Source organism: Rhincodon typus, chromosome 10 (genome assembly GCF_021869965.1).
Source record: "Rhincodon typus isolate 14 chromosome 10, sRhiTyp1.1, whole genome shotgun sequence".
Taxonomy (NCBI): domain Eukaryota; kingdom Metazoa; phylum Chordata; class Chondrichthyes; order Orectolobiformes; family Rhincodontidae; genus Rhincodon; species Rhincodon typus.
This window is the reverse complement of record NC_063341.1, coordinates 76,440,908-76,465,366: the sequence shown is the minus strand read 5'-3', so window position 1 is coordinate 76,465,366 and position 24,459 is coordinate 76,440,908. Positions and strand designations below refer to the sequence as shown.

At 46.2% G+C, this 24,459-nt stretch overlaps 1 protein-coding gene across 1 annotated transcript in view; it reads right to left on the bottom strand.

Moving 5' to 3' along the window:
• samd13 (sterile alpha motif domain containing 13) overlaps nucleotides 1-24,459 on the bottom strand; it is a 151,987-nt gene that overhangs the window by 2,746 nt on the left and 124,782 nt on the right. The window contains 3 exon segments of the mRNA XM_048602154.1: nucleotides 5,201-5,352; nucleotides 16,469-16,580; nucleotides 21,209-21,296. Coding sequence (XP_048458111.1) covers nucleotides 5,209-5,352; nucleotides 16,469-16,580; nucleotides 21,209-21,296 — 344 coding nt within the window. The 3' untranslated portion in view covers nucleotides 5,201-5,208.

Below are 24,459 nucleotides of genomic sequence, written 5' to 3'. Positions count from 1 at the left end.
GGTGTGTGCCGAGAAGGGTATAAAACAGTGAGAGTTTACAGCCAGGAAACCTCCTGAAAATTCACATCCCCAGGTATGGTGTCTCTGCAAAGACAGCCAACATCATTTTTTTTTGAAAACTGAATTACTGAAGCCAGCAGTTGCTTTGATAAAATGTTAATTTCTGCTACAGACAATGAAATGAGGAGGATCATCATCGCCGTGAATTCACTAAATTGGTCATTCTCCATCTAGGGGCAGCTGCTTCCCAACCCTTCTCGCCACTGCGATCCCGTTTTAATTTGAGAAACTGAAATCAGGGAGGACTGTGTGAGTGAGGACCAGTTACATCGGAGGCATGGCTGTTGTATTTTAGTCTGAGGTCCAAGACAGCCATCACCAGCTCCAATCTCACAACCTCAAATACGTTAGCTTGTTGTCCCACTTGGGGTCTACTGCCCCAGTTTAGGAATGCCCTTACCAAGGGCAAAGTACGTGGCTGGTGCCAACACTGAGATTTTAATTTCTTAGAGGGGGCAGCTTCCATTAAACATGTAATTTTATTCTTATTCATGGCCCATGGACATTATTGGCAGGGCCAGCATTTATTGCCCATCCCTAGTTGCCCTTGAGAAGGTGGTGGTCAGTTGAACTTCTGCAGTCTATGTGCTGTGGGTTGACCCACAATACAATACCCTTAGGGAGGGAATTCCAGGAATTTTACCCAGGGACAGCGATGGAACGGCGGTATATTTCCAAGTCAGGGTGGTGAGTGGCTTGGAGGGGAACTTGCAGGGGCTGGTGTTCCCATGTATCTGCTGCGCTTGTCCTTCTAGATGGAAGTGGTCATGGGTTTGGAAGGTGCTGTCTGAGGTTCTTTGGTGAATTTTACTTCAAATTAAGACGGAATGGTGTCCCCCAAGATACAAAATTATATCCTTGGCTTCCAGGATTTATTTTTGCTCCTGACATTCCAAGTCTTTGGCCAAAAGGGCTTCCTTTACTAATCCAGACATGCAGTATCTCTCTACACTCTACATCCTTCCTTACAACACGTTTCTTGAAAGTAGCTTTCAAAAGAAAAGAAAACTTCTGTTGATCCTCAAATCTCACAAGCTCCTCATTTCCTGACAGATAATCCACGTGACCACAGGCTGATTATAAAGTGTTTCACTCATGGGGCAGGGCTGTTTCTGTCTGGGCATGCAGTTACTGCTCACGCCAATTTGTCGTTGAGGCAGTGAAAGAGAGTTGCCTCTTGAACATGCTGTGGTCCACTGGAATGAAGGTTACTTTACTTCATTCAAAGAAGACAACTCTGTGGTTTCAGTACCTGGCTAATAAAAACAAAATACTGCAGATGCCGGAAATCTGAAATAAAAACAGAAAGTGCTGGAGAAACTCTGCAGGTCTGTGGGGAGAGGAAGCTTCAAGTCTGATATGCCTCTTTTTCAGTACGCTACTGTCACTTTTGTGTATTACTCAACTGTAAATAAATTCAACTATTTGGCATTAACCTGTTGCAGGTTTGATGATGAACTGATAGAAAGGCCGAGAGAACACAGCAGACAGCTCACATTTGCAGTGAACAGGTCATGATCCCAAGGTCTCTGGTTAAAGCTGAGCATGTGAACCCACGCAACGTATCATCTCCGAGCAACACAAGTTTCACTAGAGTGGTGCTACCAGCTGCATATGCAAATTTCCCACTGGCCTGTGAATATGGAGGGTTAGGGGAAAATCTCTGAACTATAACAACTTCATTTCTTGATACATCTCATCATGTGCTAGGTTTCCAATCTCAGTCAGACGCTTAGCAGTAAGGAAAATAAACCGAAGGTCAGCAAGACACTGGAAATGCAAAACAGAAACAGCTGGAGAAACTCAGCAGATCTTGCAGCAACTGAGGAAAGACAGCAGAGTAAACAGAGTAAACCAGAGACCCTTCTTCAGAACTGAGCAGAAAGAGATCTGCTTCCTTGGAGAGACAGGGGGAGAGGGAGAACACTGCATTGGCCCTTACTTGTAACTACTTGTCGACAAGTATCAATAGTAATAGTGAGAGATAGCAAGAACTGCCGATGCTGGAGTTAGAGATAACACAGTGTGGAGCTGGAAGGACACAGCAGGCCAGGCAGCATCAGAGGAGCAGGAAAGCTGATGTTTCGGGTCGGGACCCTTCTCCAGAAAAGATTTTAAAAGGGTCCCAACTCGAAATGTCAGCTTTCTTGCCCCTCTGATGCTGCCTGGCCTGCTGTGTTCCTCCAGCTCCACACTGTGTTATCTCAATAGTAACAGTGATGCTTGATACCTCCCAACTCTACCCTCGCCCCCAGTGCATGGACCCAAGGATATGCTGGGAAATAAACTAAAGGGATCTTCCAAGTATAGAGATTACTTTGCCTTATCTATTCAAAGGCTATAACCTCCTACAATGAGAGAGAATGAGTAGAGAGTCCAGGCCCTTGTAGGTCACTAGTAATGGAAAATTGATGAATAATAATAGTCAAAGAGATTACCACCACATTAATTTCTATGTAAATATGCAACAACATAATTATTTTCAGTGTTAATACACAGCAACATAACCTGTAAAAATTACGAAACCATCCTCACTTTTCTGAATCTGGGGATATTGAATAGGGGCAATTGATTTTAATTCACTCTCGGGACATGGGTGTCGATGGCTAGGCCCAGCATTTATTGCCCATCCCTAGTTGCCCTTGAGAAGGTGGTGGTGAGCTGCCTTCTTGAACCGCTGCAGTCCATGTTCTGTATGTACCTTGTTGACCTGCCACTTATTCTGGCTTCTTGTATTTGAACAAGAAATAAAATCACTCACTGGTGACATTCGCTACCTATCCAGTACACACTGGTCGTCAGGTTAGATTACGTACTGAAATTCTGCAGTGGGATAGAGCCCATAGTCATCTGGCTCAGAAGTCAGAGTGTTTGAGCCCAGCTGACTCTACACACAGCCCCTACCCAAAATATAAAAAAACATAAATAGGAATTGCTGGAAAAGCTCAGCAGGTCTGGCAGCATCTGTGGAGAGAAATCTGAGGGAGGGTCAATTCACCCGAAACATTAACTCTGATCTCCCTCCATACACCCTGCCAGACCTGCTGGGCTTTTCCAGCAATTTCTGTTTTTGTTTCCGATTTACAACACCTACAGTTCTTCTGGTTTTTATTTCGTGAATTATACAGGACTTGCTTCATGAATAATGTGACCCAATGTTCTGAGCTGAATGTGGGTTGTGCATGATGATTAATGGAGAGGCAGTGGCATAGTGGTGATGTCACTGGGCTAGTAAAGCAGAACCCCATGCTCTTACTCTGGGGATATGGGTTCAAATCCCACCCTGGCAAAGAGTCGAGTTTGAATTCAATGAAAAGAAAAATCTGGAATTAAAAAGCTAGCCTAATGATGACCATGCAACCAAAAAATAAAACAATCTGGTTCACTAACGCCCTTTAGGGAAGGAAATCTGCCACCCTCACTCTGATCTGGCCTACATGTGACTTCAGACCCACAGTAATGTGGTGGACTCTTAACCACCCTCTGGGCAATAAATGCAGTTGGCAAATGCCATGGTAGCATTCATTACAAGAAATGAGCTTCTGATGCTATATAAGGCTCTGGTCAGACTGCAAGTGGAACATTGTGGGCAGTTTTGGGCCCCGTATCTAAGAAAAGATGGGCTGGCTCCTTGGTGGGGGTTCAGAGGAGGGTTACAAGAATGATCCCGGGGGTGAAGGGCTTGTCATATCAGCAGTGGTTGAAGACTTTGGGTCTGGACTCGATAAGAGTTTAGAAGGATGAGGAGGGTTCTGATTGAAACTTACAGAATACTGAGAGGCCTAGATAGAATGGATGTGGAGAAGATGTTTCCATTTACAGGAGAGACTAGGACCCGAGGGCACTGCTTCAGAGGGAAGGGATGACCCTTTAGAACTGAGATGAGGAGAAACTTCTTCAGCCAGAGGTGGTGAATCTGTGGAGCTCGTTGCTGCAGAGGGCTGTGGAGGCCAAGTCATTGATTGTATTTAAGACACAGATAGAGATTCTTGATTGGTAAGGGAATCAAGGGTTATGGGAAGAAGGCAGGAGAATGGGGTTGAGGAACACATCGGCCATGATCGAATGGCGGAGCAAACTCGAAGGGCTGAATGGCCTAATTCTATTCCTGTATCTTATGGTCAAGCTGGCCCAGCCAGCCACACCCATATCCCATGAATAAAAAATAACTCCTTTTCATCTCTCCTTCTCTGCAACCATCTCTGGACCCTCCAACAATATCTAGCCTGGGTTTGATGCTCATGTCTCTCACGTGCTGTGCTCAGTTTGAGGCCTGTTTCCCTTCCTGAACAGCTGGAGGGTGAGCGCTTTACAGAGTTTACGAACTTCATTCTGTCCAGAAGGGAGTGCACAGGACACTGACCCTCTGCAGCTCGATTAGAGACAAGGAAAGGCAGGTCAGAGAGGAATCCAAAAATCTTCCACCTCGGGATGGGCCATCTCACTCCCTCGGGGTAAAAAGATGTAAAGAAGCTGTGCAGCCTTCACTGCAAGACCACAGCCTCATTCCGAGACACACCCTCCGACACTAAAACTGAGAACAGAAGCATTGGCTAAGTGCTAAATCCGTGAAGCCACGTAAACCACTCAAAGGCTACGCTTTAATATAAAATGGAGTATTTTGCAAACGTAGACGGTGTCTCTTGGAAAAGCACCCAGGGCAAAATTCCACAGTTGAAAGCAATGCATTATTGCAGGAATCCCATTATCCAGTCCCGGGTTGGAGAATTCCAAATGACCCTCAGGTCACTGACATGTACCTGGAGTAAACACGGCATCGATCACTGAAGTCAAAGCACAGCAGCTTGCAAAATAAACGGAGGAGAGGTCCCAGAGTTGATGTAAACAGCTGTGTTGCCTCATCGAAGGTCCTGCTCCCGGTGCCTCCCACCCCGAGGTCTCGAAAAGCACCCAAACAATTCTCTATGAAACCGAATGTCTGCAATCCACACTCACAAACAGGCAGGCACTGTCCTACATGCAACTGTCAGGAGGAAGGGGGTAGCGGCCATAAGGAAATGGCAGCTGGATTTCGACACACAGCAAACCTCTCCCTCCACCGCGCCCCCCAAACCTCACACCAACAACCCCAACCCCCCCAGCTCCCCCACCAAAAACTACGCGAGAGTTCACAGGCCACCTGTAGCACTACAAGGAGCTGCTTTTCAAATGGCGTAACTGTAATGCTTTCACGTGGTACTCGTAAATCTTGAGTGCTGGGCCCAGCTTGATGGAGAGGCCTGTCAGAACGTCACTTCTCTTCATGAGGAGTAAGGATTTGCCGTCTATCTCCTGCAGGGGAATCAAAAGCCAACAATGTCAATTGTAGTCAGTTTTAATGCTCTCACAGTTGCAGAGAAACACAGACATTGTGACGTACACTTCAAGCTGCGTTTGCTGACATGGATGCCCATGGGTCAAGCACAGCTTTTGATTGGCCGTGCGCAGATGTCGGGGGTCACAGTGGTAGGGGAGGGTGTGGGGGAGATCAGGACGGGTGGGTTGGGTGTTCCTTGTCCTCCACACCCGACTCTGGATCTCCCCCCTCCCCCCCGCCGCCCCCCTCCTTCTTCGTGGCTCTCGGTCCGTCACTCCCCTGACTCCGGGTCTCTTCTCCTTCCCAGCGCCCGACCCCCTTCACTATCCCAGGTTCTCCTTATTGTCGCTCCCCAAGCACACCCCCCACCGTCTCCTGGGCCCTCTACGCTTCTCGCCCCTGGAGATTCCCCCACTTTTCCCACATCCTCTCTCCATCACTGAAGGCCAGATCAAAGTGGCAGACAATTCCCGAGCACAGTAATGTACTGACGCATGGTGTTCTGTGTGAATTCTACATGATGATGGCGGTGCAGGCATGTATTGGTGTGTGGTGTCACACCTGAAATCTACATGATGACAGCAGCACTGGGAATCATGTGTTCACAAACGAATGAGCAGGTGTAGGCGCCCACAGCCATTGGTGCGAGCCAACACTGCCTACCGTTTCTAGCAACAAGACGGATCATTTGGTTAATTCAGCAATTTTCTTTGTAGAACATAGAACATAGAACAGCACAGCACAGTACAGGCGGTTTGGCCCACGATGTTGTCCCAACCTTTTACCCTAATCCTAAGGTCTATCTAACCTCCACCGCTACCTTATACTATCATCCATATGCCTATCTAATAGCCGCTTAAATGCCCCTAATGAGGCCGACTCCACTACCCTCTCCGGCAATGCATTCTACGCCCCTACTACTCTCTGAGTAAAGAACCTACCTCTGACGTCTCCCCTATATCTACCTCCACTCACTTTAAAACTATGCCCCCTCGTAATAGCTACCTCCACCCTAGGAAAAAGTCTCTGGCTGTCTATCTATACCTCTGATCATTTTGTACACCTCTATCAAGTCACCTCTCATCCTTCGTCGTTCTAAAGGGAAAAGCCCTAGTTCTCTCAACCTTTCCTCGTAAGACCTTCCCTCCATTCCAGGCAACATCCTGGTAAATCTCCTCTGCACCTTTTCCAACATTTCCACATCTTTCCTGTAATGAGGCGACCAGAACTGGGCACAATACTCCAGATGTGGCCGAACTTCAATGGGATTTGTTTCGTCAAGCATCCCTGTTTCTTTACCAGACTGCCTGTTTCCCAGCTTCATGGTCTGAACCAGCTGCTCCTCACCGTGTCACATCCAACTGGTCTACGCCTCCAAACCCCAGCTCGCCACTCGGAGGGAACCTCACCTCTTCATTGGACAGAGGCCCAAACCATCTCCACTAACCATTATCCGCCGTAACACATAGCAGAAATAGGCCATTTGGCCCGTCAAGTCTGCTCTGCCATTTGATGAGATCATGGCTGATCTGATAACCTTCTATTCCACTTTCCTGCCTTTTCCCCCATGATACTTGATTGTCCTACTGATTAAAAATCTCTATCGCAGCCTTGAATATACTTAATGGCCTAATATCAACAGCCCTCTGCAAGAAAGAATTCCATAGATTCACTACCCTCTGGAGAGAAGATGTTCTTCCTCATCTGTCTTAAATGTGCAACCCCTTATTTTGAGACAATGCTCTCTGATTGAAGACTCTCCCACAAGGGGAAACAACAGAACAAACACAGAACATAGAACAGTACAACACAGTACAGACCCTTTGGCCCACAATGTTGTGCCGACCTATTATCCCACTAAGATCAAACTACCTTGCATACCCTGCATTTTACTATCCTCCATGTGCCTATCCAAGAGACGTTTAAAAGTCTCTAATGTATCCGACTCCACTACCACTGCTGGCAGCGCATTCCACACACCCACCACTCTCTGTGTAAAGAACCTACCTCTGACATCTCCCCTATACTTTCCTCCAATCACCTTAAAATTATGCCCCCTCATAATAGTCATTTCCGCCCTGGGAAAAAGTCTCTGGCTATCCACTCTATCTATGCCTGTCATCATCCTGTACACCTCTATCAAGTCACCTCTCATCCTTCGTTGTTCTAAAGAGAAAAGCCCTAGCTTCCTCAACCTTTCCTCATCAGACCTGCCCTCCAGTCCAGGCAGCATCCTGGTAAATCTCTTCTGTACCCTCTCTAAAGCTTCCACATCCTTCCTATAATGAGGCAACCAGAACTGAACACAATATTCTAATCTTTCCACATCTCCCCTATCAAGCCCCCTAAGAATCTTAGAACAAAAAAAAACAAAGAAAATGACAGCACAGGAACAGGCCCTTCGGCCCTCCAAGCCCGCACCGACATGCAGCCCGTCACAACTAAAACCCCCTACCCTTCCAGGGACCGTATCCCTCCATTCACATCCTATTCATATATTTGTCAAGACGCCCTTTAAAAGTTACTATCGTATCTGCTTCCACTATCTCTCCCAGCAGCGAGTTCCAGGCACCCACCACCCTCTGTGTAAAAAAACTTGCCTTGTACATCACCTTTGAACCTTGCCCCTTGCACCTTAAACCCATGGCCCCTGGTAACTGACTCTTCCACCCTGGGAAAAAGCTTCTGACTATCCAGTCTGTCCATGCCCTTCATAATCTTGTGGATCTCTATCAGATCGCCCCTCAACCTCCGTCGTTCCAGTGAGAACAACCCAAGTTTCTCCAACATCTCCTCATAGCTAATGCCCTCCATACCAGGCAACATCCTGGTAAATCTTTTCTGTACCCTCTCCAAAGCCACCACATCCTTCCGATAGTGCGGCGACCAGAACTGAACACAGTATTCCAAATGCAGCCTAACTAAGGTCCTATAAAGCTGCAACATTACCTGCCAATTTTTAAACTCAATGCCCCGGCCGATGAAGGTAAGCATGCCATATGCCTTGTTGACTACCTTTTCCACCTGCATTGCCACTTTCAGTGACCTGTGTACCTGTACACCCAGATCCCTCTGCCTATCAGTACTCTTAAGGGTTCTGCCATTTACTGTATATTTTCCATCTGGATTAGACCTTCCGAAATGAATTACCTCACATTTTTCCAGATTAAACTCCATCTGCCATCTCTCTGCCCAAGCCACCAACCGATCTATATCCTGCTGTATCCTTTGATGGTCCTCATCACTATCTGCAATTTCAGCAACCTGTGTGTCATCCGCAAACTTACTAATCAGAGCAGTTACATTCTCCTCCAAATCATTTATATATATTACAAATAGCAAAGGTCCCAACACTGATCCCTGAGGAATACCACTAGTCACAGCCCTTCATTCATAAACACACCCTTCCACTGCTACCCTCTGTCCTCTATGACCGAGCCAGTTTTTTATCCATCTTGCAAGCTCACCTCTGACCCCATGCGACTTTACCTTCTGTATAAATCTGCCATGAGGGACCTTGTCAAAGGCCTTACTGAACTCCATGTAGACAACATCCACTGCCTTACCCTCATCGATCACCTTCATCACTTCCTCAAAAAACTCAACCAAGTTAGTGAGACACGACCTCCCCTTCACAAAACCATGTTGCCTCTCACTAATAATCCCACGTATTACCAAGTGGGAGTAAATCCTGTCTCAAAGAATCCTCTCCAATAATTTCCCTACCACTGACGTAAGGCTCACCGGCCTGTAATTAGCTGGATTATCCCTGCCACCTTTCGTAAACAAAGGAACAACACTGGCTATTCTCCAACCCTTTGGGACCTCCCCTGTAGCCAGTGAGGATACAAAGATTTCTCTCAAGGCCCCAGCATTTCCTCCCTTTCCTCTCTCAGTATTCTGGGGTATATTCCATCAGGCCCTGGGGACTTGTCTACCTTAATGTTTTACAAGATACCTAATACCTCCTCCTTTTTGATCGCAGCATGACCCAAACTATCTACACACCCTTCCCCAGACTCATCATCCACCAAGTCCTTCTCTATGGTGAATACTGACACAAAGTATTCATTTAATACCTCGCCCATTTCCTCTGGCTCCACACATAAACTCCCTTCCCTGTCCTGGAGTGGGCCAACCTTCTGCCTGGCTACCCTCTTGCTCTTTATATATGTATAAAATGCCTTGGGATTTTCCTTAATCCTGTTGGTCAAGGCTTTTCATGACCCCTTTTAGCCCTCCTGACTCCTTGTTTAAGTTTCTTTAGACTTTCCTTGTTTTCCACCCCTGCTTCATGTGTTCCCAGCCTCCTAGCCTTGACAAATGCTTCCTTTTACTTTTTGATTAGGCTCACAATATCCCTAAACTTGCCATACTTATCCTTCATCCTTAAAGGAATGTGCCGGTCCTGAGTTCCCAGCAACTTACACTTGAAAGCCTCCCACATACCATATGTTGATTTGCCCTCAAACATCTGCCTCCAATCTTGTATGTTTTCATAAAGTCTCTTTTCATTCTTTTCTATTCCAATGACACTCGCCCAATCTACTCAACAGCTGCCTGAAAGACAGACCCCCATACCTGGGATCGGCCTAGTGAACCTTCTCAGGACTACCTCCAACGCTAGCCTACCTTTCCTTAGCTAAGACACCCAAAACTGTTCAGCTGTGGTCTGAACAGGCCTTGTGTAGTTTTAGCAAAACCTCAACTCAGCTCAGCTTGTTGTCTCATTCAATAATTTCCCCTTTAACTTGTCTCACTTCCTTCAAATAAAATGCATTGCCATGGTACCTACAACCGACAGTTTGGCCTATCTTTGTGTGTGGTTTATGAAACAATCCTTGTCCCAGTCACACTTGGGTTCCCTTCCAGAACCCTTTTACTGGTTGGTGCCACTGCGAGCTCTTGACATGTGTCAGTTCTGCTTCCAGTTTCCATCCTTCTCTCAGCGTCGCCTGGTCCATCTCTAACTCCTTCCTTCCTTGGTTTCTCTGTCTACATTTCTAGGGAATTTTTTGTTTCACTAACATTCGTTACAAACCCGCTGTCTCCCACAGCTGCATCAACTATACTTCCACATGCCACACTTCCTGTGAGAACTCCATTCATTCTCCCAGTTTCTCCATCTCTGTTATATCGATGTCGAAGATGCTACCTTCCAAAATGGCACTGGCGACATGTTTTCCTCTTTCCTCATTCGAGCGGTGGGCATCCCTCCCGCCCAGAACCATGACAGGGTTCCTTCTTGCACTTTCTTCACCGGTCTCCATATTCAAAGGAGGCCATTTCTGCTACCTCCAGCAGGATGCCACCACCAAACACATCGTCCTCTCCCCTTGTTAGTGTTCTGAAGGAAGTGCCCCTCCATGACTACTCTATAGCCTCATCACTCCCCCACCCCCATGGCATCTAAATGTCCAATCGCAGAAGGCATAAGACCAGCCTCCTGATTGTCCAAAATCCCTACACAGTCCTTCCAGTTGAAGCAACACTTTCCTTAGAATCAAAGATTAATACAACATGGAATCAGGCCCTTCAGCCCAAACTGGTCCATCCTGACCATGGTGCCCACTCAGCTAGTTCCAACGGCCCACATTTGGTCCATATCCGTCTCAACCCTCCCGATTTATCCAAATGGTTCTTAAATGTTGCTATTGTACCTGCCTCAACCACTTTCTCTGGACTTCTTTCAGTCGGGTCTGCAGTATTCACTGCTCACTATGCTCTACACTGATAAGACCAAAAGCAAGCTGGGTGACCACTTTGCAGGATACCTCTGCTCAAGCAGGACCCTCCCCTGCCCCAGTTTGCTCCCACGCTCTCACACTCCTGCCCGAGGAGTGCTGGAGATTTCCAGTTCAGCCCCGTCACAGGAACAACCCGTCATTTTTCATTCAGCCAACTTACAGCCACCGAAAGCAATATCGAAATCAACAACTTCAGAGCATGACTGTGTCTCTCTGCATTGCCTCTCCAACCCCACCCCCTAACAAGTTTCTCATTTTCTTGGTTTTATGTTCAGAAGAGCTGACCTTCCTTCTGCCATTAACGCCCTACGGTAGATCTGTTTCACTTCTCTACAACCATTAGCACTCCCTTTGCCTATTTTTTCTGTAATGTTTACAATCTCTAAGCTCCCTCACCTTCTCCTGTCCCCTCCTGTCCCACTTGCCCCTCCCCACTCTCCGTTTCTGAGCAACTTGTAACAGACTCCATGTGTTAACACTTTCTTTCTCCGCAGATTCTGCTGAACTTGTTTAACATGCCCAGTGCCTCCTGCTATTACTTATTGCCTATCTCTAATTGCTCTGGAACACAATGGCTTGCTCAGCCATTTCAAAGGCTGAACACAGTCAGCCACATTGCTGTGGGTCTGGAGTCATATATAGGCCAGATGAGGTAAGGAGATCAGTGGATAAGAAGAGGTTTTACAACAAAGGATGGAAGTCCCTGTAGTGGTGACTTTTAAACTCTTGTTATATTCCATTTAATTTATACAGTCATAGAGGTATACAGCACAGAAACAGATCCTTTGGTCCAACTCGTCCATGCCAACCAGATATCCTAAATTAATCTAGTTTCCAGCATTTGGCCCATATCTCTCTAAACCTTTCCTATTCATATACCCATCCAGATGCCTTTTAAATGTTGTAATTGTACCAGCCTCCACCACATCCTCTGGCCGCTCATTCCGTACACACACCACCCTCTGTGTGAAAAAGCTGCCCCTAAAGTCCCTTTTAAATCTTTCCCCTCTCACCTTAAGCCTATGCCCTCTAGTTTTGGACGCCCCCAGTCTAGGGAAAAGACCTTGTCTATTTACCCTACCCATGTCCCTCATGATTTTATAAACCTCTCTAAGGTTACCCCTCAGCCTCCGACGCTCCAGGGAAAATAGCCCCAGTCTGTTCAGCCTCTCCCTATAGCTCAAACCCTCCAACCCTGGCAACATCCTTTTAAATCTTTCCTGAATTCTTTGAAGTTTCACAACATCCTTCTTATAGCAGGGAGACCAGAACTGCACGCAGTATTCCAAAAGTGGCCCAACCAATGTCCTGCACAGTCGCAACATGACCTCCCAACTTCAATACTTGACATTAAATTGAATTTATGTTTCAACAGTTGCCCCGAGTGGGATTTGAACCTGTATTCCCAGAGCATTGGACTGGGCTTTCAGATTAGGAACCCAGTAATATCACCTGACCACCCTGTTCACCCATGTTTAAAGCATTTCACAAGCGTCTTCCAAACTGCTTTGTCTCACTCCATCAATCTACCATTTAATTCCTTCCTCCTCAAACCTGACATCCCCTCGAGTGCATCTTTAGGAGGGGAGAGAGTTTGGACGGAAAGGGAGAGAATGGGAAAATGAAGAATAGGAAGAACTGATGCAGAGCAATCTATATGAAACGTGGAGTCAGCTCCAGTCCCTAAAACAGCCACTAGTTGGCTTTGTTTCCACTCCATGTGCTCCCTGCAGACCTCAGTTTTCCACACACCTCTTAAAATAACATTCCTCTGTCACATTCCCTTCCCAATTCACTCGGTATTAACTTGGGCATTTTCTTTCTCCCAATCATACACCTGCTCCGCACACTGGCTGTCCCCTTCAACACCCCACCCATCAAAGTATTTTGGTGTTTTTTATATTTTTTGACGCGTCGTTTCAGGGATTGATAAGTTATACAATGGGCGCCATCTACTGTACAAACAGAGAACACGTGAGGAGACAGCTTTCACTTTGTCCTCACAAACTAACAGGAAGGCCCCATTCACACAAAAGTGCAATCTGCAATCCCAAACAAACTAATCTATTAACCATTTCCTTGCTGCAGACCCATCTGAACACAACAGGTCATTAAAAATAATAAACACAGCAGGTAGGCTTGTTTTTTAATACATGAAACAGACTGGTCGAATGGGCAGCTCTAAAGTAGTCACAATGTGTTCACTAGAAAAACAGTGCCATACTGTTATCAAAATAACACTCAAAACCAAACCCTAGTAAAGGCTGATAATGAACAAAGAACAGTACAACACAGGAACAGGCCCTTTGGCCCTCCAAGACTGTAGTGACATATGATGCCTTTATAAATCAAAAACCCTTTGCCTCTACATGGTCCATATGCCCCTATTCCCTGCCTACTCATGTATCTGTCAAGACGCCGCTTAAATGTTGCTATTTTATCTGCCTCCACCACCTCCTTTGGCAGCATGTTCCAGACACTTACCGTAATCTGTGTAAAAAACCTGCCTCTCACATCTCCTTTAAACTTTCCCCCCTTTTACCTTAAAGCTATGTCCCCTAGTAATTTACATTTCTACCCTGGGATAAAGACTCCAACAATCTATTCTACCCACTCCTCCCATAATTTTTTAAACTTTTATCAGGTCGCCCCTCATCCTTCAAAGTTCAAGTGAAAACAAACCAAGTTTGTCCGAACTCTCCTCACAGCTAATACATTCCAAACCAGGCAACATCCTGGTAAACCATTTCTGTATCCTCTCCAATGCCTCCACATCATTCTGGTAGGATCAAGAAAGGAGGTTTAAGTGGTGTCCCAAAGGATAACAGACAGACAGACAGACAGATAGAGACAGAGATATGGAGAGAGAAAGATTGAGAGAGAGAGATATATAGAGAGAAATATGGAGATATGGAGAGAGATATGGAGAAAGAAAGAGAGAGAGAAAATGGAGAGAGAGAGATTTAAAGATATGGAGAGTTTTAAGGAGGGATTTTAAAAATTCTTTCATGGCCATTGGTTAGGCCACAGATGGAATAATGTGTGTAGTAGTGGTCACTACACTATTGGAAAGACATGATTGTACTGGAGATACACCAGGATGTTACCTGGGATGAAAAGTCTCAGTTATGAGGAGAGACTGGATAGGCTGGGTTTGTTTTCACTGGAGCAGTAAAGGCTAGGGTGGGGTGCAATCTGACTGATTGATACACAATTCTGAGAAGCACACACAGAATAGATAGTTAGAATCTCTTCCCTTGGCAGAAGTGTCTAAGATCTGAAGGCATAAGTTTAAGGTGAAGAGTAAGAGGTTTACAGCAAATCTGAGGAATTTTATTCTCACCCAGACAGTGGTAGAAATATGGAAGGTGTTGCCTGAGAGGGTAGTGGAGGCAGGTACTCACACCACATTAATGAAGCATCTGGACAGGCACTTAAAATGCCAGGGCTTTGCAGGTTATGGGTGAACTGCAGGTAAATGGGATTATTGTAATTTGGTGTTTGTTGGTCAGCATTGACATGGTGGGCTGAGGGGCCTGTTTCTATGCTGTATGACTCTATGACTCATATCTGATACTATGAGGAAACATGTTTGCATCATTGGTTAGATGACCATTTATTGCCCATCCCTATTTGCCCATTGAGAAGGTGGGGGTGAGCTGCCTTCTTGAAACATTGCAGTCCATGTGCTGCAGGTAGACCCACAATGCCCTTAGGGAGGGAATTCCAGGATTTTGACCCAGCAACACTGAAGGAATGATGGCATATTTCCAAGACAGGATGGTGGTTTGGAGGGGATCATGCAGGTGGTGGTATTCCCATGTATCTGCTGCCCTTGTCCTTCTAAATGGAAATGATCCTGGGTTTGCTGTCTGAGGATCTTTGGTGAATTTCTGTAGTGCATCTTGTAGATAGTACACACTGCTGCTACTGAGTGTCGGTGGTGGAGGGAGTGGATGCTTGTGGATGTGGTGCCAATCAAGTGGGCTGCATCGTCCTGGATGGTGTCAAACTTTTTGAGACAAGTGGAGAATATTCAATCACACTCCGAACTTGTGCCTTGAGGATGGTGGACAGGTTTTGGGGAGTTAGGAGGTGAGTTACTTGCTGTAGTATTGCTAAACACTGTATTCCTAATGGGTAGTCCAGTTCAGTTTCTGGTCAATGATAACCCCCAGGATGTTGATAGTGTGGGATTTGTTCATGACAACATCATTGAATATCAAACAGTAATGGTTAGATTTTCCCTTATGGAGTCATAGAGTCATACACGACGGAAGCAGACCTTTTGGTCCAACCAGTCCATGCTGACCATAATCCCAAACTAAACTAGTCCCACCTGCCTGTGCTTGGCCATATCCCTCTAAAACGTTCTTATTCATGTACTTATCCAAGTGTCTTTTAAACATTGTAACTGTGTGTACATCCACCACTTCCTCTAGAAGTTCATTTCATACACGAACCACTCTCTGTGTAAAGAGGTTGTCCCTCATGTCCTTTTTAAATCTTTCTCCTGTCACTTTTAAAAATATGCCCCCTAGTCTTGTAATCCCCGACCCTATCAAAGATATCCTTTAAATCATAGAATGATGTGAGGCAGCAGTACTAACCACTGAGACACTGTATCGTAGGTAAAAGACACCTGCCATTCACCCTATCCATGCCCCTCATGATTTTATAAACTTCTAGAAGGTCACCCCTCAGCGTCCTATGCTCCAGCAAAAACAGTCTCAGCCTATCCGGCCTTTCCCTATAACTCAAAGCTTCCATTCCAGGCACTATCCTGGTATACCTCTTCTGAACCCTCTCCAGCTTGATAATATCCTTCCTATAACAGGGAGACCAGAACTGCACACAGTATTCCAGAAGAGGCCTCACCAACGTTCTGTACAACCTCAACAGGACTTCCCAACTCCTATACTCAAAGGTCTGAGCAATGACGGCAAGCGTGCTAAACGCCTTCTTAACCACCCTGTCTGCCTGTGACACAAACTTCAAAGAATTATGTGCCCGAACGCCTTGGTCTCTCTGTTCTACAACAATACCCACTACTTTTAATTGTACATGTCTTGCTTTTGTTTGTTTTACCGGAATGCAATCCAAATTAAACTCCACCTGCTGCTCTTTGGCCCACGGGAGATGGTCATAGCCTGGTATTTGTGTGGCATGAATGTTACTTGCCACTTGTCAGCCCAAACCTGGATATGGTCCAGATCTTGCTGCATTTGGCCGTGGACTGCTGGACACATGATGGGCTTTCAAATGCCTTAAAACCCTGAGCAGAACTGGAGCTGGGAATTCGCCCACTGCAGCTTCAGAAAAGGGGCCAACAAATCAAACCCACCTGTTCCTGGAAAGCTACAGCCTGGTCTTCAAAGCCAGCTTTCTTGAAATAATTGAAAACGTCTAAAATTGTCCACTCCGCTGGGTCAAGCAGCTTGCCGTTTTCTGTTGGGCTGTGGAGAGAGAAAGATCAGATCAGATTAAATAACGAACAACGAACTTCAGTCAGGCCTTTCCTGGTTAGAAACCCAACCGTGAAATGTTGCAGCATTGGGATACCATCAAGATCAAAGGCAGTCAGAGAGAATCATGATCCCACTGCGGACAGCATTGGTAACCTCACACAAGATAGAAAAGATTTAAGGTCCAAAGAGTTATTCTGTAGCAGAGAACTTGGGAATTACCCCAAAGAAAAAGACACATTTTGTCAAAGGTCTCTTATCATTCATTACACAAATGTTGCTTTTTGTTCCCCTTGAACTGGTATTCTTGTTGAGTGTCCTGATGTGAGCAAGACAAAAAGCTTTGATAAAAGCTCTCCTTTTCCCAACAATAGTCAGGCTTAAGATAATTGTCAAAAAAATCAGAATGGAGGGAAGAAATGAAAATATTGAGGTTGTTGACTTGCTCACCGAGCTGGCTTGTTTTTGTTCAGACGTTTCGTCGCCATGCTAGGTAATATCATCAGTGAGGTCTCCGCTGAAGTGATGTTATTCTACTCTGCTTGGAATTTATACTGTCTGGTCCATTATGGGGAGTACTGTCATTTCCGGTTTTGATCTGTATGGGTTTGTACATGGGATCCAATCCTATGTGTTTGTTGATTGCATTATGGGTTGAGAACAATGAAAATATTGTTGCTGTTGCAATGTAGAATGTACTGCCTGAACGCAACAGGTTCTGGAGGAATTTTCAAAGGGGAACTGGGCATAATAGAATCCCTACAGTACGGAAGCAGGCCATTCGGCCCATCAAGTCATAACTGACCCTCCTGAGGGCATCCCAACCTGTAATCCTGCATTTCCTATGGCTGATCCACCTAGCTTACACACTATTGTGCAATTTAGCACTGCCAATCCACCTAACCTGCACATCTTTGGAATGTGGGAGGAAACCGGAGTACCTGGAGGAAACCCACACAGACAGGGTGGGATCGAACCCAAGTTCCTAGTGCTGTGAGGCAGCAGTGAGCCACTGGGCCGTCCCAATAATCTGAAGGTGGGATTGCTGACACTGAAGAGCATGCATAGGATTAGCAAACTCTCCAATAAATTGGAATAAAGAATGACAGGTTACCAACAAACTGTTGAAAACGGAAAGTACTGAGGTGAAGAGAAAGCAATAAAGTTTTCTTTTTCATTTTTAAACGACAGCTTTGGACAGTGTGTGTGTATTTATAAAATACTCACAAGTGAGCTTGTGCAGTGGGATATGTCTGCAGACACTCCTGTCATTGGAGAGGGGCAATGTTCAGGGTTATAGGGAACGAGAGGGGGGAGGGGAGGAGAGAGAGTTGGGGGTAGTGGGAACAGTTTCATTTTTACTGCCTCAGCCGAGGCCCCCTCCCAGGGCTCCCTGTCTTTTCATGGTCCACGATTTGAAGGCAGGTTTGCAGATTGCAAATTCATTGAATTCTTACACAGAGCTGCAGCTTCAGGGCAGGAAATGGCGTTGCTTGGTGCCAAATTCACATCCTGCAGAAGTTCCTGCTGCGTGAAATCCTGAGCAGCCGTCTGCTTGTGACACTAGCGACACCTTTTACGTCTCTACCGATGCCCGCTCCTGTTCCTGGCCTCCTTCGTCAACTGTCAATACCGACGCTGACCTCTCACTTCCACCGCAAGTGACCCTCTGTGCTAGGTCTGAACCCACCCCCACCTCCCCCCTCCGCCACACCCACCCCCCCCCCACCCCCCCCCCCCCCCGCCCACTCAGGAACTGTTCCTGGGAGGAAGGAGCAACTTCCCTTCCATTACATGAAGGGGTTACTCCTTGAATTTTGTTGACACTTCGAGTGCCAGCCTGCAGATCTTTGGCTGCCCTGCATGGAGGTGAGGGGAGGAGGTGAGGGGAGGAGGTGAGGGGAGGGGAGGGGTGGGCAGGTTGGAGGGCTAGCCTGTATATCTTCTCTTGGGCCTGGCCAATGTGCCCATTAACAGGCCCAGACTATGGACAGGGTGTCAGACCTAATTGCCCACCTCTCTTCCATGGTTCATGATGCACCCTTATGCCCCTGAAAAGGGAGCACGTCCACTGGTACCCTGGAGGAATTCCACAACCTGTGGGCACCACAGGGGCTGGCATGCATTACTTCCCCAGAAGATTATTTGGATTTAAATGTGTTATCTTTGGAATTCAGCTTTAGTTATAATGCCCCTCAAAGGGCTGTTTGTTCATTTAACTAGTCAGTAGAATAAAGTTAATTTGACTTCATCATTTTCAAACAGAGTATGACAAGGGATACACAGTGGCAGGACTGTGTCATTTCTCCCCAGAACAACTGTTCATCGAGGCAATGGCCTACTGGTATTATTGCTGGAAGGTTAATCCAGAGATCTGGATTGTGTTCTGAGGGCCCAGATTCCAATCCTCCCACAGCAAATGGTGGAATTTAAATTCAATAAACACCTCGAATCCATTGTTGCTTGTCAGGAAAAAACCCATCTGGTTCACTAATGTCCTTTAGGGAAGGAAACTGCCATCCTTACCTGGTCTGGCCTACATGTGACTCCAGACCCACAGCAATGTGGCTGTCCTCTGGGCAATTAGGGATGGGCAATAAATGCTGGCCTCGCCAGTGACATCTACATGCCATGAATGAATATTAAGAAGGTCTTTTTATAAATGTAGTTTTTTAGGCAGCTATCCTTTGAGAGGTGGTTCATTTAGCTAATTAAGTTTATTTTATTTCAAAGGAAAGAGAACTGCTGGGACACCAAAGTGTCGATAAATAGGAAGCAGAGATTGCTAATGTTGTATTCAGTGATTAAACCTTTTTTTTTAAAAATGTTCACTGGTGGGACATGGGTATCGCTGGCTGGGCTAGAACGCATGGCCTATACCAGCTTGCCTCTTGAGAAGGTGATGGTGAGCTGCTTTGTTGAACTGCTGCATTAAGGAGAGAACTCCAGGATTTTGACCCAGTGACACTGAAGGAGTGGTAATATATTTCAAAGTCAGGATGATGAGTGGCTTAGAGGGGAAATAAACCTACCAAAGGAGAGGCTTGTGTCTACATTCATCTTTCACCTCCTCGCTTGGATCAGTCTCACACCTAATAGAGAAATTATGCTCACCCTCAGAATGGTGGGGAGGGATTATGTCACTGCTTGGGAGATACCTTGACACTGAAGAGGCAGAAGTCAGCAAATTTAAGAGATGAGAAGGGGATACAAGAAGGGAAAAGAGGTGGGGAGGGAGGGAGAGGGATGGCGGTAATCACAGATTACAGAGAGATATTGATGGGTTAAGTAAGTGGGTCAATATTTGGGCAAATGGTGTTTATTGTGGGAAAATGTGAAGTTGTTCATTTTGGAAGGGAGAACAAAAGAACAGATTTTTTTTTAAATAGACAGAAACTGCAGAAAACTTTAAGTCAAAGGGATGTGGGGTGGGGCGGGGGGACTTGTGCACAGAAAGCTAACATACAGGGGCAGCAGGTACACAGCAAGGCTAATGGAATATTGGCCCTTATTACAAGGGAGTTGGAGTATAAGAAGTTGCTGGAAAAACTCAGCAGGTCTGGCAGCATCTGTGAAGAAAAAAAACATAATTAACATTTCGGGTCTGGTGACCCTTCCTCAGAAAATCACCGCACCCGAAACATTAACTCTGATTTTGTTCTTCACAGATGCTGCCAGACCTGCTGAGCTTTTCCAGTAACTTCTGTTTTTGTTCCTGATTTACAGCATCTGCAGTTCTATCGGTTTTTATTTGGAGTATAAGAGTTGGAAAGTCTTATTGCAACTGTACAAGGTACTAGTGAGAGCACATCTGGAGTACTGTGAGCAATTTTGGTCCTCTTATTCAAGGAGGGGTATGATTTCATTGGAGGAAGTTCAGAGAAGGTTCTCCAGGATGATCCCTGGTGTGGAGGGATTTCCTTATGAACAAAGGCTAAACAGGTTGCGACTCTACTCACTGGAGTTTAGAAGAATGAGAGGTGATTTCATTGAAACATATCGAATTCTTAAGGGGCTTGATAGGGTCAATGCTGACAAGATGTTTCCCCTCATGGGAGAGTCTCAGAATAAAGGGGCACCAATTTAAAACTGAGATGAAGAGGAATTTCTTCTCTCAGAGGGCTGTGTGTTTCGTGACACTCCTTACCATAGAAAGCTGTGGGGCCGGTGTCCTTGTGCATGTTTAAGGCTGAGATAGACAGTTTCTTGATCAGTCAGTGACAGGGAAAGGACAGGAAAGTGCATATGAGGAATGTCGGATCAACCATGTTCCTGTTGAATGGTGGAGCAGGCTTGAAGGGAAGAATGGCCTCCTCCTGTTCCTATTTCTTATGGGCTTATTACAACCCACACAGTCGATATCAGTGCGATCAATACCGTATAAGGATAAACTCCTTTCTGGATCATCTGAATACAGTGTGTTGGATGCAGCAGAAACATGGTAACGAAATCCAAACAAGGCTCAGCCATCGCTCCCATACCGGAGAGGCTGGGTATTCCCACAGGGATGAGCTGGTGAAATTAAAAATGAATTTACAAAGCCGCACTGTCCTGAGCAGAGCTGCAACATGCACTTCATCCAGCTCTACACCTTGTTATCTCATGCAACATGCACTTACCTTTTTGTTGAGCCACTTTCGATAGTCTCCATCTCGACAGGGGATGCTGAGGGGGTCGGTAGGCAGGAAGCTCCTCGTAATTCAGGAACTAAACAAAAATACAGGGAAACATGTTACATCATTGAGATTTGTGTTGGGATATTTCAAATTTTTCTCACATTGCTGGTGTTCCTTAGAAGAGGTTAAATACAGCAAATAAAGGTACAGGGACATTAATGATAGAATCCCTACAAGGTGGAAGCAGGCCATTCACCCTCTTGAGTCTACACTAGCCCTCCAAACAGCATCCACTCAGACCCACCCTATCTCTGTAACCTTGCACTTACCACGTCTAACCCACTTAGGCTAAACATCCCTGCACACTATAGGCAATTTAGCATAACCAATCCACCCTAAGCTGCAGATCTTTGGACTGTGAGAGGAAACTGGAGAACACGGAGGAAACCCATGCAGACCTGGGGAGAATGTGCAAGCTCCCCGCAGACAGTTGCCCCAGGGTGAGAATCGAACCCAGGTCCCTGGCGCTGCAAGGCTGCAGTGCTAACCACTGAGACACTGAGACACTGTGCCACCCCTTGTTCCAGTTTAATCCCTTTAACAAACAACGAACTTGGTACGCAGAACATCAACTGCAAAGTCAAAATGCGATTAAGATTCAGTCGCGACATTAATATGCCTTTTCTGTAGAAACTCCATTAGATTTATTACGCAGTATCAATCAAACTCAATGCTTTCACAACCGCTCGCTTGTATCCCTGAGGAAACAACAGAGGGTTCTTAAATCCATTTGTTCCCTCAATATTATCCGTTATCCCCCTGTTCCTTTAATCTGAGGAGTCTTACCTCTCAATAACAAACCCAAATACCTCTTTTTTTTTCCTAATGGAAAGGAGTCACCCACAGTGACATTTCTATTAAAGAATATTGCTTTGCCATCCACATTTCACATTGACTGACTAATGTTGCTTTCATTAAACTGAGTAAGTATTTAGCATAGTTTCATCACTGAGCTCTAACTGCTGTAATGTACTTTAAAAGATCACTTGAAATCAACTTCCAAAAGCAATTAATACACTTGGGTTAATTAGCATGCATAATGAGATCGAAATCGAGCTAATGAACTCCAAATTCCCTTTAAATAAACAGCAGTCAGAACAATTACAAGCTCCCCAGCCTTTTGTCTGATTTTTCTAGCCTCTCCACTCCTGCAAACATTGGCATGAGCCAGACATAAACTCCAGGACCTGAGCTACTCACACAGCGATACTAATAAGGGCGTTGCTGCCTACTCTAGGCCTGACTTCATGTGAACATTACCATTAGGTCTAGGGAGGAATCCATACAGGTCTGACCCATGGGCCAGAAACTGGGGAGGGCACAGGGCATGTTTGTGACTGTTTCCACATCTCCAATCTCGGGGGTCGGATGAGGTGATTGACCCTGGTCCCGATTTTGATGAGGGAGCTTGGTTCAAGGACACGTTAAAAAGCTTAGTCCCGATTCTTGGTGGGGGGGGGGGGGGGGGGGGGGGAGGGTGAAGAATAGGAATGGGACTGGAGGAAGTTGAGAGTTGATGAGAGGAAAGAGAGAGAGAGAGAAAGATAGTGATAGTGATAGACAGAGAAACAGAAAAGGAGAGGGGTGTAAGAGCAGGAGAAAATAGAGAGATGGGCATTGTTGTGGTGGGCATGTCAATGTAAACAGACCGGTCTGAGATTGCTACCCTCGTCATTGGAGTCTCTGCTGTCTGGAGAAGGGGAAAGCAGAGCAATGTAGCAAGAAGCTCAATGACCCTCTTCGCACCCTCAGGGTAAGTGGAGGCACCTTCTCTCGGATGCCTCACACTCACTCGATCTGTCGCTGCCCCTACCTGATACCAAAACTCATGCCCCATCACTCTCACTATTAACCTGCAACATCTTCCCTCACTTGCTGACAGCCACCCCAATATCCGAAGCCCTGAACTCTGCATGCTCTCTTCGCTGCCCATACACTCACTGATTCGCTCAGATCACCTCTCCAACATCACAGCAGGATTAGCCACCACTCTCCCACTCTCAGAAGGGCAGAGAGACTCACAGGTGGGTGATGGGCAGCCTCACATTCAGCTCCTCACCCTTTACCTCAAAACGATCCTGTCTCTGAACGTCCCAAATGTCTGACTGACCTTGTCCAAGCTCCTGGGCTGGTCTCGAAGGCTGCCTTTGAGTTATTGTGCTCAGCACCGCTCAGCAAAAGCTCCTGATTGGATTGGGGACTGGGGTCAACTGTGACAATCTTCCTGGCATTCCGTCTGTGCCATAAAGCAGTGACATGAGCCTGGTATCTCTGCCTGAGGGAAAAGGCACAAAAATAAGGCAATGCAGGGCAGGGAGGCTCTGAGTGAGGGATTGCTGCAACACTGAGTGAGGATAAAGCCTGATGCAGTCCCTGAGCTGTGTGTGTGTGTCCCTGAGCACACTGTGTCCTTGCTGCTGTGTTAGGTGCCGTCATACCATGATTGAAGTGTAGAAACGAGCTATAAATGAATTGGAGATGTACCATGAGGGTTCTTTGAGGTTGGCACTTATCAGATGCCAACGTCCATGGATGCAAACATCCTGAGATGTTAGTGCCCAACATAGAGGTACATCAGAGCAAGCGGTGAGCTGAAGTGACCAGGTTCCCTCTACAACTTCCATATTGAGAATTCTTAGCATCCACTTTGCTGGTGCTGATGGGAAGACGGAGAGGTGAGGTGAGATGTGTTGTTGATAGTCACTTACAAGCAATGATCAATCTCCCTTCCAAGGCACATCACAGTTGCTGAGTGAGAATCGCAGCCAACCACTTGCAACTTGGAAGATGCAGCTTGCGGCCTCAAGATAGGCCTCGCTGGGCCTGCCGTGCGATTCTGCTACATTTCTGGCCGTAGCCCGTGTTGTTCAGGCCCTTATAACATGCTGCCTTTACAGTTTTCACCTTCCAGGCTGTGTCTTCCGTTCAAGTGTTAGCCCAGACAGTTCTGAGAGAAAGAGCTCCTCCTGCTGTGTTAGAGGGGCTCAGCAGAAGTGTTTCAGAGATAGTCGGAACTGCAGATGCTGGAGAATCTGAGATAGCAAGGTGTAGAGCTGGATGAACACAACAGGGCAAACAGCATCATAGGAGCAGGAAGGCTGACGTTTCGGGCCTAGACCCTTCTTCAGAATTTTTCTGAAGAAGGGCCTAGACCCGAAACGTCAGCTTTCTTGCTCCTCTGATGCTGCTTGGCC